Source organism: Vulpes vulpes, chromosome 7 (assembly GCF_048418805.1).
Source record: "Vulpes vulpes isolate BD-2025 chromosome 7, VulVul3, whole genome shotgun sequence".
NCBI lineage: Eukaryota > Metazoa > Chordata > Mammalia > Carnivora > Canidae > Vulpes > Vulpes vulpes.
In genome coordinates, this window is record NC_132786.1 from 103,292,455 (window position 1) to 103,303,195 (window position 10,741).

General features: G+C 38.1%; 1 protein-coding gene across 1 annotated transcript in view; it reads right to left on the reverse strand.

Annotated features, from left to right (window-relative positions):
• GSDME (gasdermin E) overlaps positions 1-10,741 on the reverse strand; it is a 70,360-nt gene that overhangs the window by 12,072 nt on the left and 47,547 nt on the right. Inside the window, exons 7-8 of the mRNA XM_072764569.1 lie at positions 9,884-10,011; positions 7,908-8,103 (exon numbers count right to left, since the gene is read on the reverse strand). Coding sequence (XP_072620670.1) covers positions 7,908-8,103; positions 9,884-10,011 — 324 coding nt within the window. The remainder of the gene's footprint in view (positions 1-7,907; positions 8,104-9,883; positions 10,012-10,741) is intronic.

Here is a 10,741-nt window from a genome sequence, read left to right on the forward strand (position 1 = left end):
GGAAATCTATGGATAGGAGAAGATATTTGCAATGATCTGATAAGGGTTAGTATGCAAAATTTATATAGAATTTCTGTAATTCAACATCCAAAAAACAAATAATCCAATTTAAAAATGGGCAGAAAACGTGGACATTCCCCCAAAGGAGACCTACAGATGCCAAAAGACCATGAAAAGATGCTCGTCATCATTCATCATCAGGGAAATGCAAATCAAAACTACAATGAGATATCACCTCACATCTGTCAAAATAGCTAAAATCAACAACACAAGAAACAACAGGTGTTGGCAAAGATGTGGAGAAAAAGAAAGCCTCCTGCACTGCTGGGAATGCAAACTAGTGCAGCCACTGTAGGAAAACATATGGAAGTTCCTCAAAAAGTTAAAAATAGAACTACTCTACAAGCCAAGAATCACACTAGTGGGTATTTACCCAAGAATACAAAAGCACTAATTCAGAGGGATACATGCACACCTATATTTATAGCAGCATTATTTACAGTAGCCAAAATATGGAAGCAGCCCAAGTGTCCACAGATAGATGAATGGGTGCAGAAGATGTGAGATGTTTATACACATACACAATGGAATATTAGCCATAAAAAGGAATGAAATTTTGCCATGTGCAAGTACATGGATGGAGCTAGAGAGTATAATGCTAAGTGAAATGAGTCAGTTAGAAATAGACACATACCATATGATTTTAATAATGTGGAATTTAAAAAACAAAACAAATGAGCAAAGGAATAAAAAAAAAAGAGTCAAACCAAGAAACAGATTCTCAACTATAAAGAACAAACTGATAGTTACCAGAGGGGACGTGGGGATGGATGAAATAGGTAATGGGTATTAAAGAGTACACTTATCATGATGAGCACTGAGTAATATACAGAATCGTTGAATTATTCTACTATATATAATATAATATGTATATAATGTAGCTAATATAAAAATGTATGTTAACTATAAGGAATTAAAATTATGTTAACTATAATGGAATTAAAATTTAAAAGTTAATAAAAGAACAAAATTTTAATTCTAAATAGTAGAAAAATACTACACAATAATTTGTTGAGGGATACACAAGATATAAACTGTGACATCAAAACCTTAAAACATGGAGGAGGAGGTAGTAAAAATTTAAGGCTTGAGAATGCATTTGAACTCTCACGGTTACCAACTTAAAATAGACTATTATAGGCGTGCCTAGTTGGCTCAGTCAGTTAAATGACCTGGTTCTGCTCAGGTCATGATCCCAGAGCCCCAGAATCAAGCCCCGCCTTGTGCTCCCTGCTCAGTGAGGAGTCTGCTTCTGCCTCTCTCTCTGCCCTACCCCTCCACTCATGCTGTCTCTCTAAATCAATAAAATCTTGAAAAAATAAGTAAAATAGAAAAAAATTTTAAAAAACTTATAAAAATAAGTGGATACATGTAAGCATCATGGTAACTACAAAGCAACAACCTATAGTAGATACACAGAGAATGGAATCTAAGCATACAACTACAGAAAATCATCAAATCACAAAAAGAGAGCAAGAGAAGAAAGGAACAAAAACTACAAAACAACCACAAGACAAATTTTAATGGCAATAAGTACATACGTATTACTATTAATAATTACTTTAAATATAAATGGACTAAAGTTTCCAGTCAAAAGACATAGAGTGGCTGAATGGGAAAAAAAATAAAAGATCTATATGTTGCCCACAAGAGACAAACTTAAGATGTCAAGACACAGACTGAAGTTGGTAAAAGGTATTCCATCTAAATGGAAACCAAAAGAAAGCAAGAATAGCTAAATTTAAAATAGACTTTAAAACAAAGACTGTAATAAGACAAAGAAGTACATTATATGATGATAAATAGATCAGTGGGAAAAAGACAGTACAATAGAATATAACACATTTATGCATCCAGTGTAGAAGCACCTAAATATATAAAGCAAATACTAACAGACCTAAAGAGAGAAATACACAATAGGAAATAGAGAATTTAATACTTACCAGGGATATATCATCCATATCATCAGGGGAATATCATCAGGGGAAACATCAGCCTTAAACAACACACTAAGATGGCCTTAACAGATATATACAGAATATTCCCTGAGATAGATCATAGGTTAGTCCACAAAGTCTTAATAAATTTAAGAAGACTGTGATTGGAAAAGATGCTTAATAGGATTTCAGTGCTGTAAAACTAAAATCAATTAACAGAAGAAAAGTAGAAAAGTCACAAATGTGTAGACATTAAAACTACTCAATGATCAATGTGTGAAATAAGAAATCAAAAGAGAAATCAAAAGGTACCTTGAGACAAATGGAAATACAACATACTGAAACTTACTAATTAGATGCAGTAAAGGCAGTTCTAAGAAGGAAGCTCATGGCAATAATTGCCCTTAAGAAATATGAAAAATCTCAAATACACAACCTAACTTTGTAGCTGAAAGAACTAGGAAGAGAAAAATAAACTTAGCCCAAATTTAGTAGAAGGAAATAACAAAAGAGCATAGTGGAAATAAATGAAATAGAGACTAGAAAGACCAATACAATTAAGAGCTGGTTTTTTGAAAAGATAAAATTGATAAACCTTTAGCTACACTCACCAAGATATAGAAGACAAGTAAATAAAATCAGAAATGAAAGAGAAATTACAACTGATAGCAAATACAAAGGATCTTGAGAAACCAACTCCAGTACATCAAGAATTGCTATGGATAAACATGATTCAGCAACTTTTCCTTTGTATTTTAATCTTGCATTTCTTTTTTTTTTTAAATAAATTTATTTTTTATTGGTGTTTTGGTGTTTTGTCAACATACAGAATAACACCCAGTGCTCATCCCGTCCAATCTTGCATTTCTTGAACTGATTCTAATTACAAACAATATATTAGTTAATGAATACAAAATGAAGGAAAAATTATAGATATGCAAGCCATTCGAAGGTCATGAAAACAGATGAACAACTCTACACCAACAAATTGGACAACCTAGAATAAATGGATGAATTCCTACAAATATACAACCTACCAAGACAGAATCAGGAAGAAATAGAAAATCTGAACAGACTGATTATAAGTAAGGATATTGAATCAGTAACCAAAAATCTCCTAACAAACGTCCAAGACCAGATGGCTTCACAGGTGAATTCTGTGAATCATTTAAAGAAAAATTAAGGGATGCCTAAGTGGCTCAGTGGTTGAGTGTCTACCTTTGGCTCAGATCGTGATCCCAGGTTCCTGGGATCAAGTCTCACATCAGGCTCCTTGCGGGAAGCCTGCTCCTCCATCTGCCTGTGTGTCTGCCTCTCTCCCTGTGTCTCTCATGAGTGAATAAATAAAATCTTTAAAAAAAATTTTTAATAAAAATAAAAGTTAACACTGGGGCACCTTGCTATCTCAGTTGGTAGAGCACAGGTCTTGATCTCAGGGTCATGAGTTCAAGCCCCACACTGGGCATAAAGCCTGCTTAAAAAATAAAAATTAATACAATTTAAAGGAAAATAAATACCAATCCTTTTCAAACTCTTGGAATGCCTTTTTCAAAGCCAGTATTACCATGATAGCAAAACCAGACAAGGAGGCCACACGAAAATTATAGACCAATATCACTGATGAACATAGATGCAAAAGTCCTCAACAAAATATTCACAAACTGATTTTAACAGTACATTAAAAGACTCATACACCATGATCAAATGGGATTTATTCCAGGGATGTAAGGATGGCTAAACTTCCACAATCAATCAACATGATATACCACATTAAAAATATTAAGGATAAAAATCATATGATTGTCTCAAAAGATACAGAAAAAGCATTTGATAAAATTCAGCATCCATTTATGATAAATAAAAACCTGTCAATAAAGTATAGAAGCAATGTATCTCAAAATAAAAAGGCCAAATATGACAAGCTTATAGCTAACATCATACTTAATAATGAAAAGCAGAATGCTTTTCCTCTAAGATCAGAAACAAGACAAGGATTCCACTCTCACCACTTTTATTCAATATAGTATTGAAAATCCTAGCTAGAGCAATTAGGCAAGAAAAGGAAATAAAACACTTCCGAATTGGAAAGGAAAAGGTAAGACCATCACTATTTACAGATGACATGATACTATGTATAGAAAATAAAGACTCTCCCCCCAAAAAACTGTTAGAACAATTTAGAAAAGTTACAACATACAAAACCATGATACAAAACTCTTGTGTTTCTACACACTAATGAATGAGAAATCCATTTATAATTACATCAAAAAGAATAAAATACCTAGGAATAAATTTAACCAAGGAGGTGAAAGACCTATACACTGAAATCTAGAGGACACTGATGAAAGAAACTGAAGACACAAATAATGGAAAGATAATCTGTGCTTGTGAATTGGAAGAATATTGTTAAAATGTCCATACTACCCAAAGCAATGTACAGATTGGATGTAATCTCTACCAAACTCCAAAGGCATTTTTCACAGAAATAGAGCAAACAATTCTAAGATTTGTATAGAACCACAAAAGACTCCAAATAAGCAAGGCAATCTTGAGAAAGATGAACAAAGCTGGAGGGATCATACTGTCTTATTTCAAACTATATTATCAAAGCTGTACTGATCAAAACAGTACAGTATTGGCATAAAAACAGACATATAGATTAATGGAACAGAATAGAGAGCCCAGGATATAAACCTATTTGGCCCATTAATTTATGAGAAGAAGCCAGAAATGTACAATCAGGAGAGGACAATCTCTTTAGTAAGTGGCACTGGGAAAATTGAGCAGCTACACCAAAGGAATGAAATTGGATCACTATTTTACACCATACACAAAAATTAACTTGAAATGGTTCAAAGATCTGAACACCATAAAACTCCTAAAAGAAATCAACAAAGGTAATAAGTTCCTTGAGACTGCGTTTGGTGTCAAATCCAAAAAAATCATCCACCAACACCAAAGGTAACAAAACCAGAACTGAGTAGGGCTACATCAAACTAAGGAAATTCTGCACAGCAAAGAAAACCATCAACAAAATCAAATGGCAACCTACTGAATGGAAAAAAAATATTTACAAAAAGATAATTCTGATAAGGTGTTAATAACCAAAATATAAAAGGACTCCTACAATTCAAAAGCAAAAGGAAAAAAACACACACACATCTGATTGAAATGGGCAGAGGATCTGAAGAGACATTCTTCCAAAGACGACTAATAAGTGGCCAAAAGGTACATAAAAAGGTGCTCAATGTTCCTAATTATCAGAGAAATGCAAATTATAATCACAATAAGATATTACTTCATACCTGTTAGAATGGCTATTTTTCAAAAAGGCAAGAAATAACAAATGTTGGTGAGGATCTGGAGAAAAGGGAATCCTTGTGCACTGTTGGTAGAAATGTAAATTGGTGCGGCCACTGTGGAAAACAGTATGGAAGTTCCTCAAAAAATTAAAACTGGAACTGCCATATGATCTAGCAATTCCACTTCTGGGTAATTATCTGAAGAAAATAAAAACACTAACTGGAGAAAAATAGATAAGCACCTCCACGTTCACTGCAGCATTACTTAAAATAACTAAGATATGTTAGCAACCTAAGTGTCCATTGATGCGTGAATGGATAAAGAAAATGTGGTATGTATACACAATGGAATACTATTCAGCCATGAAAAAGGAAGGAAAGAAGGAAATCTTGTTATTTTGACAACATGGATGGACCCTGAGGACACTATGCTAAGTGAAAGAAGTCAGGGAACAACAACAAACATATGATGTTACTTATATGGAAAGAAAGAGGGAGAAAAAGAAAGAGAGAGAAAAAGAGTAAGAAAGAGAAAAGAAAGAAAAGAGAAAGAAAGAAAGAAGAAAGAAAGAAAGAAAGAAAGAAAGAAAGAAAGAAAGAAAGAAAGAAAGAAAAAAGAAAAGAAAAGAAAAGAAAAGAAAAGAAAAGAAAAGAAAAGAAAAGAGAAGAAAGAAAATGAATGAACAAGCAAGCTCATGGACATAAACAACAGATTGAGGGTTGCCAAAAGCAGAGGGCAATGGGGAGGGAAGGATGGAAATGGATGAATGTGGTTAAAAGTGCTAACTTCCAGCTATTAAAAAAAGTAAATCATGAACATGTAATGTACAGCATGATTTCTGTAGTTAACAATACTGTATTGTATATTTGAAAGCTAAGAGTAAATGTTAAAAATTCTCATAAGAAAAAAAATTCTAAGAAAGATTTGTAACTGTACAAATCTGTGATAGATATTAACTAGACATGTTATGATTGTTTTGCAATGTATACAAATAAGGAATCATGTGATACTCCCAAAACTAATGATGTTGTATATCTATTTTATCTCAATTTTTTTAAAGTTAGGCACTGTAAAGCTAGTAGTAACTGGTGTTATTATTTAGAAAGCTGCTCTTTGTTCCAGCATTTTCCCTAGGTTCTAAAGAGAGAAGACTGTTTTCATAAGAGGGAAAGGTCAACTCAGAAGGGCCGAGGATTAGCAGGAGCACTAATGGAAGAGCTTTACAATGAAGGAGCTGATCTGCCCTGTGCAGTGACTGACATGTAAATGAGATATCAATTCTGAGAGATGCAAAAGGGCATTGTTGGTTCAGAAACTGACTGGATATTTTCAGCTGCATTTGAAGATTTCACTACCTCCAAGTTTCCAGCTCAGAAATAGCAAATGAGTCTCAGGTTATTTGTTAATTCCCAGTGACTCCCTATCTGCAAGGTTGCAAGAGAATTTGAACCTGTGTCCAGGTTTCAAGGAGCAGGAGACTCATGCATTCATGATGTCAGACACATACTGCATATTTCATATTACTGAACTAGCCTATTGACAGAAGTATTTCAATAAGTAATAGGGTATGTGAAGAAAAGACCCTTCACACAAGCTGGAAAACTCTAGCCAGTGGATTAGCCCCTGATAGACTATATTTAAAGATCCTAAAAAAAAAAAATAAAAATAAAAAAATAAAGATCCTAGTACACTGATGTTAACATGGAACGGGTTGGGGGCGGGGGGGACACCTCCATTGGTTTTCCACAGGCCTCTATCTTATGTCCTATCCCAGCTACAACTTTTATCCGTGATTTAGCACAAGAGCGTGCATTCATCAGCATGTAGAGCTGGAAGAGGGATCCTCTCTGATTAACTTTTTGAAAACTGAAGATCTCCTTGGCCTCTTTCTCTATAGTGCTGGGAAGGAACTGTGAACGCATCATGACCTCAAAACCTCAAGTAACCACCATGAAGGGAAGTTGTGGGGACAAGGACACTGGGCTGATGTGCCAGGTCTTGCCTTTCCAAGAAGGAACTGAAAGCCCACACAGAATGGCTACCTTCTGATACCCCAGACCCGCTGGTATGGTGAATTCTGGGTGGCCGTGGTAGAGGAGTGGCAGGGCGGGGTCCACTGCTAGGTGATAACTTCATGGCCACGCCCCGGGAAACCAGTAGAGAAGCTGGGTTGCGGCTGGGCCCAGTATCCTAGTGCAGCAGGATGCTTTCCACAGTCTCCTTCCCCAAATGGCCACAAAGTGGCCAAGAAGTTTGCAGAGAGGATCAGAAGTACCAAAGCATTAGAGGAGAGAGCAGTTGCCAATGAAAGCCACGGCCCCACAGCAGTGTCAGGGCTTAAGTGTGAATCATAAGGTCATAAGGCTGTGTTTGAAGCTGTGTTTGTCTTCCTGCCGGCAGACAGCCCTCCCTGGAGGGAGAGAGAGATGCTCTCAGAGAGCAGAGGAAGCTGGTGTCTAGACTTTTCGTGACAATCATAAGCTTGCTCAGCCTTCCTCTTATCCTCCCTGTACTGCTGAAAGGGAGGGAACTACACGTACCAAATCTTCCACAATAATAAGCAAAGCAATTTCAAAGCAATAACAGCATTTCTTTCTTTTTCCGTACCTGCTAGTGCACTGACCAAAAAGTGGGCCGCAGAAAAGAGCTTCTGGTTGCTGATTGCATCCTCCTGGTCTGGACACCCGCCCTGTACTCTGTAGCCCACCAAGCTCAGGAAAGCCATGAGGTCCTGCTGCTGTGGGGGCTTCAGCTCCCCCGGTATTGCCAGTGGGGGCGACAGACCTCTGACCACATCGTCACACTGCAGGAGGAGGAGAAAAAAGACATACATTAAAGCCAAAGGCCAAGCTAAGCCTCTGCCCCATGACACACAACTGCTTACCCTTCCACCGTCTCCCAACTAAAGCAAAACCCTACATTCTTTTCTGTTTTGAAATTACTAGTCTCTCATAAGGAGAGAGTAAACAGCCTTGCCTGGTACTATTCTTTCACAGAGAAGGGAAAAGGGATGCAGGAACTACGGATAGAACCTTCCAGGACAAGTCAGGTTGGACCAGGGACCAGGAACAGGTGACTACATGCAGAACTAAGGAGGGGAACATAAAAGCATTGTCCCATCACGGTTCTGCAGCTTTAAACTTGGCACACCAGCAGCCCCCAGCCACATTCCCAGCTGGGCCCAAGGCAGCCTCATCCATCCACATTGGGCCCGCTGGGAGGTAGGTGGCCCTGCCAGTGAGGGTCACTTTGGCCAGCTCAGTACCACCTAGGGAGCTCTTCTCCATTGTAACTTACACATCAGGTGCGTTCACAGATGAGCCCACTGGCCCCCACCAGCTGGGCAGCTTGCTTCTCCCACACCTGACAGGGCAACTGACATTCTTTTTAAAGGGTACTGGTCTGAGATTTCCCTCTTGGAAGGAGCTACTTTAGGAAGTATAAATCAGTTGGTTTTTTGAAACATTTGTGTTCACCCTGGAGTTAACACACTGTCCTGTGAGCTTAGCATCCTCCAGAACACCCAGGTGTCCTGGACTGTTGGGCTATTACAACAATTGCAGGTTCCATCACTGGCAGCTAAGCTCTTTTGGCACAATCCAGTTTCAAGAGGGAAAAATAACATGAATACTCTCCTGGAAACCATAAAGCATTGAATCAGAAAATCAGAGTTCAAAAACTCTGAATAATGGGGGGGAAAAAAACAAAGGAAAAACTCTCATCTAAATCATCTTAATAGTGCCCCAGCCCCCTTAGCAAAGAATACAAAGTCTGGCAGGTTGACAGCTAGCATGTCCTTCACCATTTGTACGACTACTAGTTAAGGAACTCAACCTCCCCAGAAAACCCTTTTGCTACAAAACAGAAAAACACAAAGGCCTGCTTTTTAATCTATTCTAAATAGAATAAATTTACTTACTGGACTCTACCAGACAGCCTCCTTGTAGTGGGGTTGAATAATCCCCCCCCCCCCCCTCCAAATTTCAGAGTATGACCTTATCTGGAATAAGAGTCTTTGCGGATATAATTAAGGTAAGGATCTCAAGATGAGATACTTCTGGATGGGAATGGGCCCTGTATGCCAATGATGAGTGTCCTTTAAGAGACAGAAAAGGAGATGACACTGGGAAGACAGACTGGATCAGTGTGGCCACAAGGCAAGGAGCATCAGGAGCCACCAGAAGATGAAAGAGGTGAGGAAGGGCTGTCCCCTAAAGCCTGTGGTTGAGAAGCATGGCCCTGCTGACACCTCAGCTCCAGACTCCTGGCCTCCAGAACTCTAAGAGAATAAATTTCCATTGTCCTAAGCCACGGAGTTTCTAGTAAATTGTTACAACAACCCTAGGGAACCAATCTACCATTTGATTCCTGACATCAGCCACTTTTCTTCAGTCAGAAAACTAAGGACCTGGGAGTAAAAAATAAAAAATAAAAAAAAGGAGGCTTTAAGATTTAAAGGAGGTGGGGAAATTGTAAATAGAATTTTATCCCAGCTCACAGCCTTATCTCAAGAGGTCTCACCTGTCCACATCTCCCAAAATCCCAGGTGGAGATGCTCTGCCTCAAAATATCTTTGGTCTTACCACTTGTTCCAGGACCACAAGTAATTCTTCATCAAACAGGACCGCCTGGAGGATGTCGCTCAGCGCTGTCTGTTGCTGTTCGGGCAGCTCCACAAAGGGGTGGAAATTCTTCTCCAAGAGCACAGTTGCTATGAAAACAGCAGAGCACACATGGCATCATGACTACTGTGCTGTCTCAGAACAAGGGACAGCAGACTTTGCTTTTTTTTTTTTAATTTTTTTTTTATTTTATTTATTTATTTTATTTACGATAGTCAGAGAGAGAGAGGCAGAGACACAGGCAGAGGGAGAAGCAGGCTCCATGCACCGGGAGCCTGACGTGGGATTCGACCCCGGGTCTCCAGGATCACGCCCTGAGCCAAAGACAGGCGCCAAACCGCTGCGTCACCCAGGGATCCCTGCTTTTTTTTATAGTCATTGTCCTCAGTTCTTTCACAGACACTTCAGGAGCACGGCCAGTCATGGAGCTCAAGTTAGACACGGAGTTAGTGACCACCCTGCATGTTTTTCAATAACCAGTCAAACTACTTTAAGAAGAAAAAACGGGGACGGAAAGAGAAAATAAAGAGGGCTGCCCAGATTTGTTTCAGACTTCACTCTTTTTTTCTGATGAGTCACTAAACATTAAGTCTATTTTCTGGAAAAGTCTAATCAATTATTTAGACTCCTCTTTAGCATAATTTCTATAGAAGTAAATTATCAAGGCTGAATTACTAAAACATCAAGTCAGTACTTTTACAGGGCTTCACAGCTACACGAATTCCAAAGTCCAGTATTTCTTATGTCCTTTCTTCTAATACCATGCAGATTTTTATCTTTTAATATTTAATGCTTGCTTCTCAAATGCTGGCACCCTAT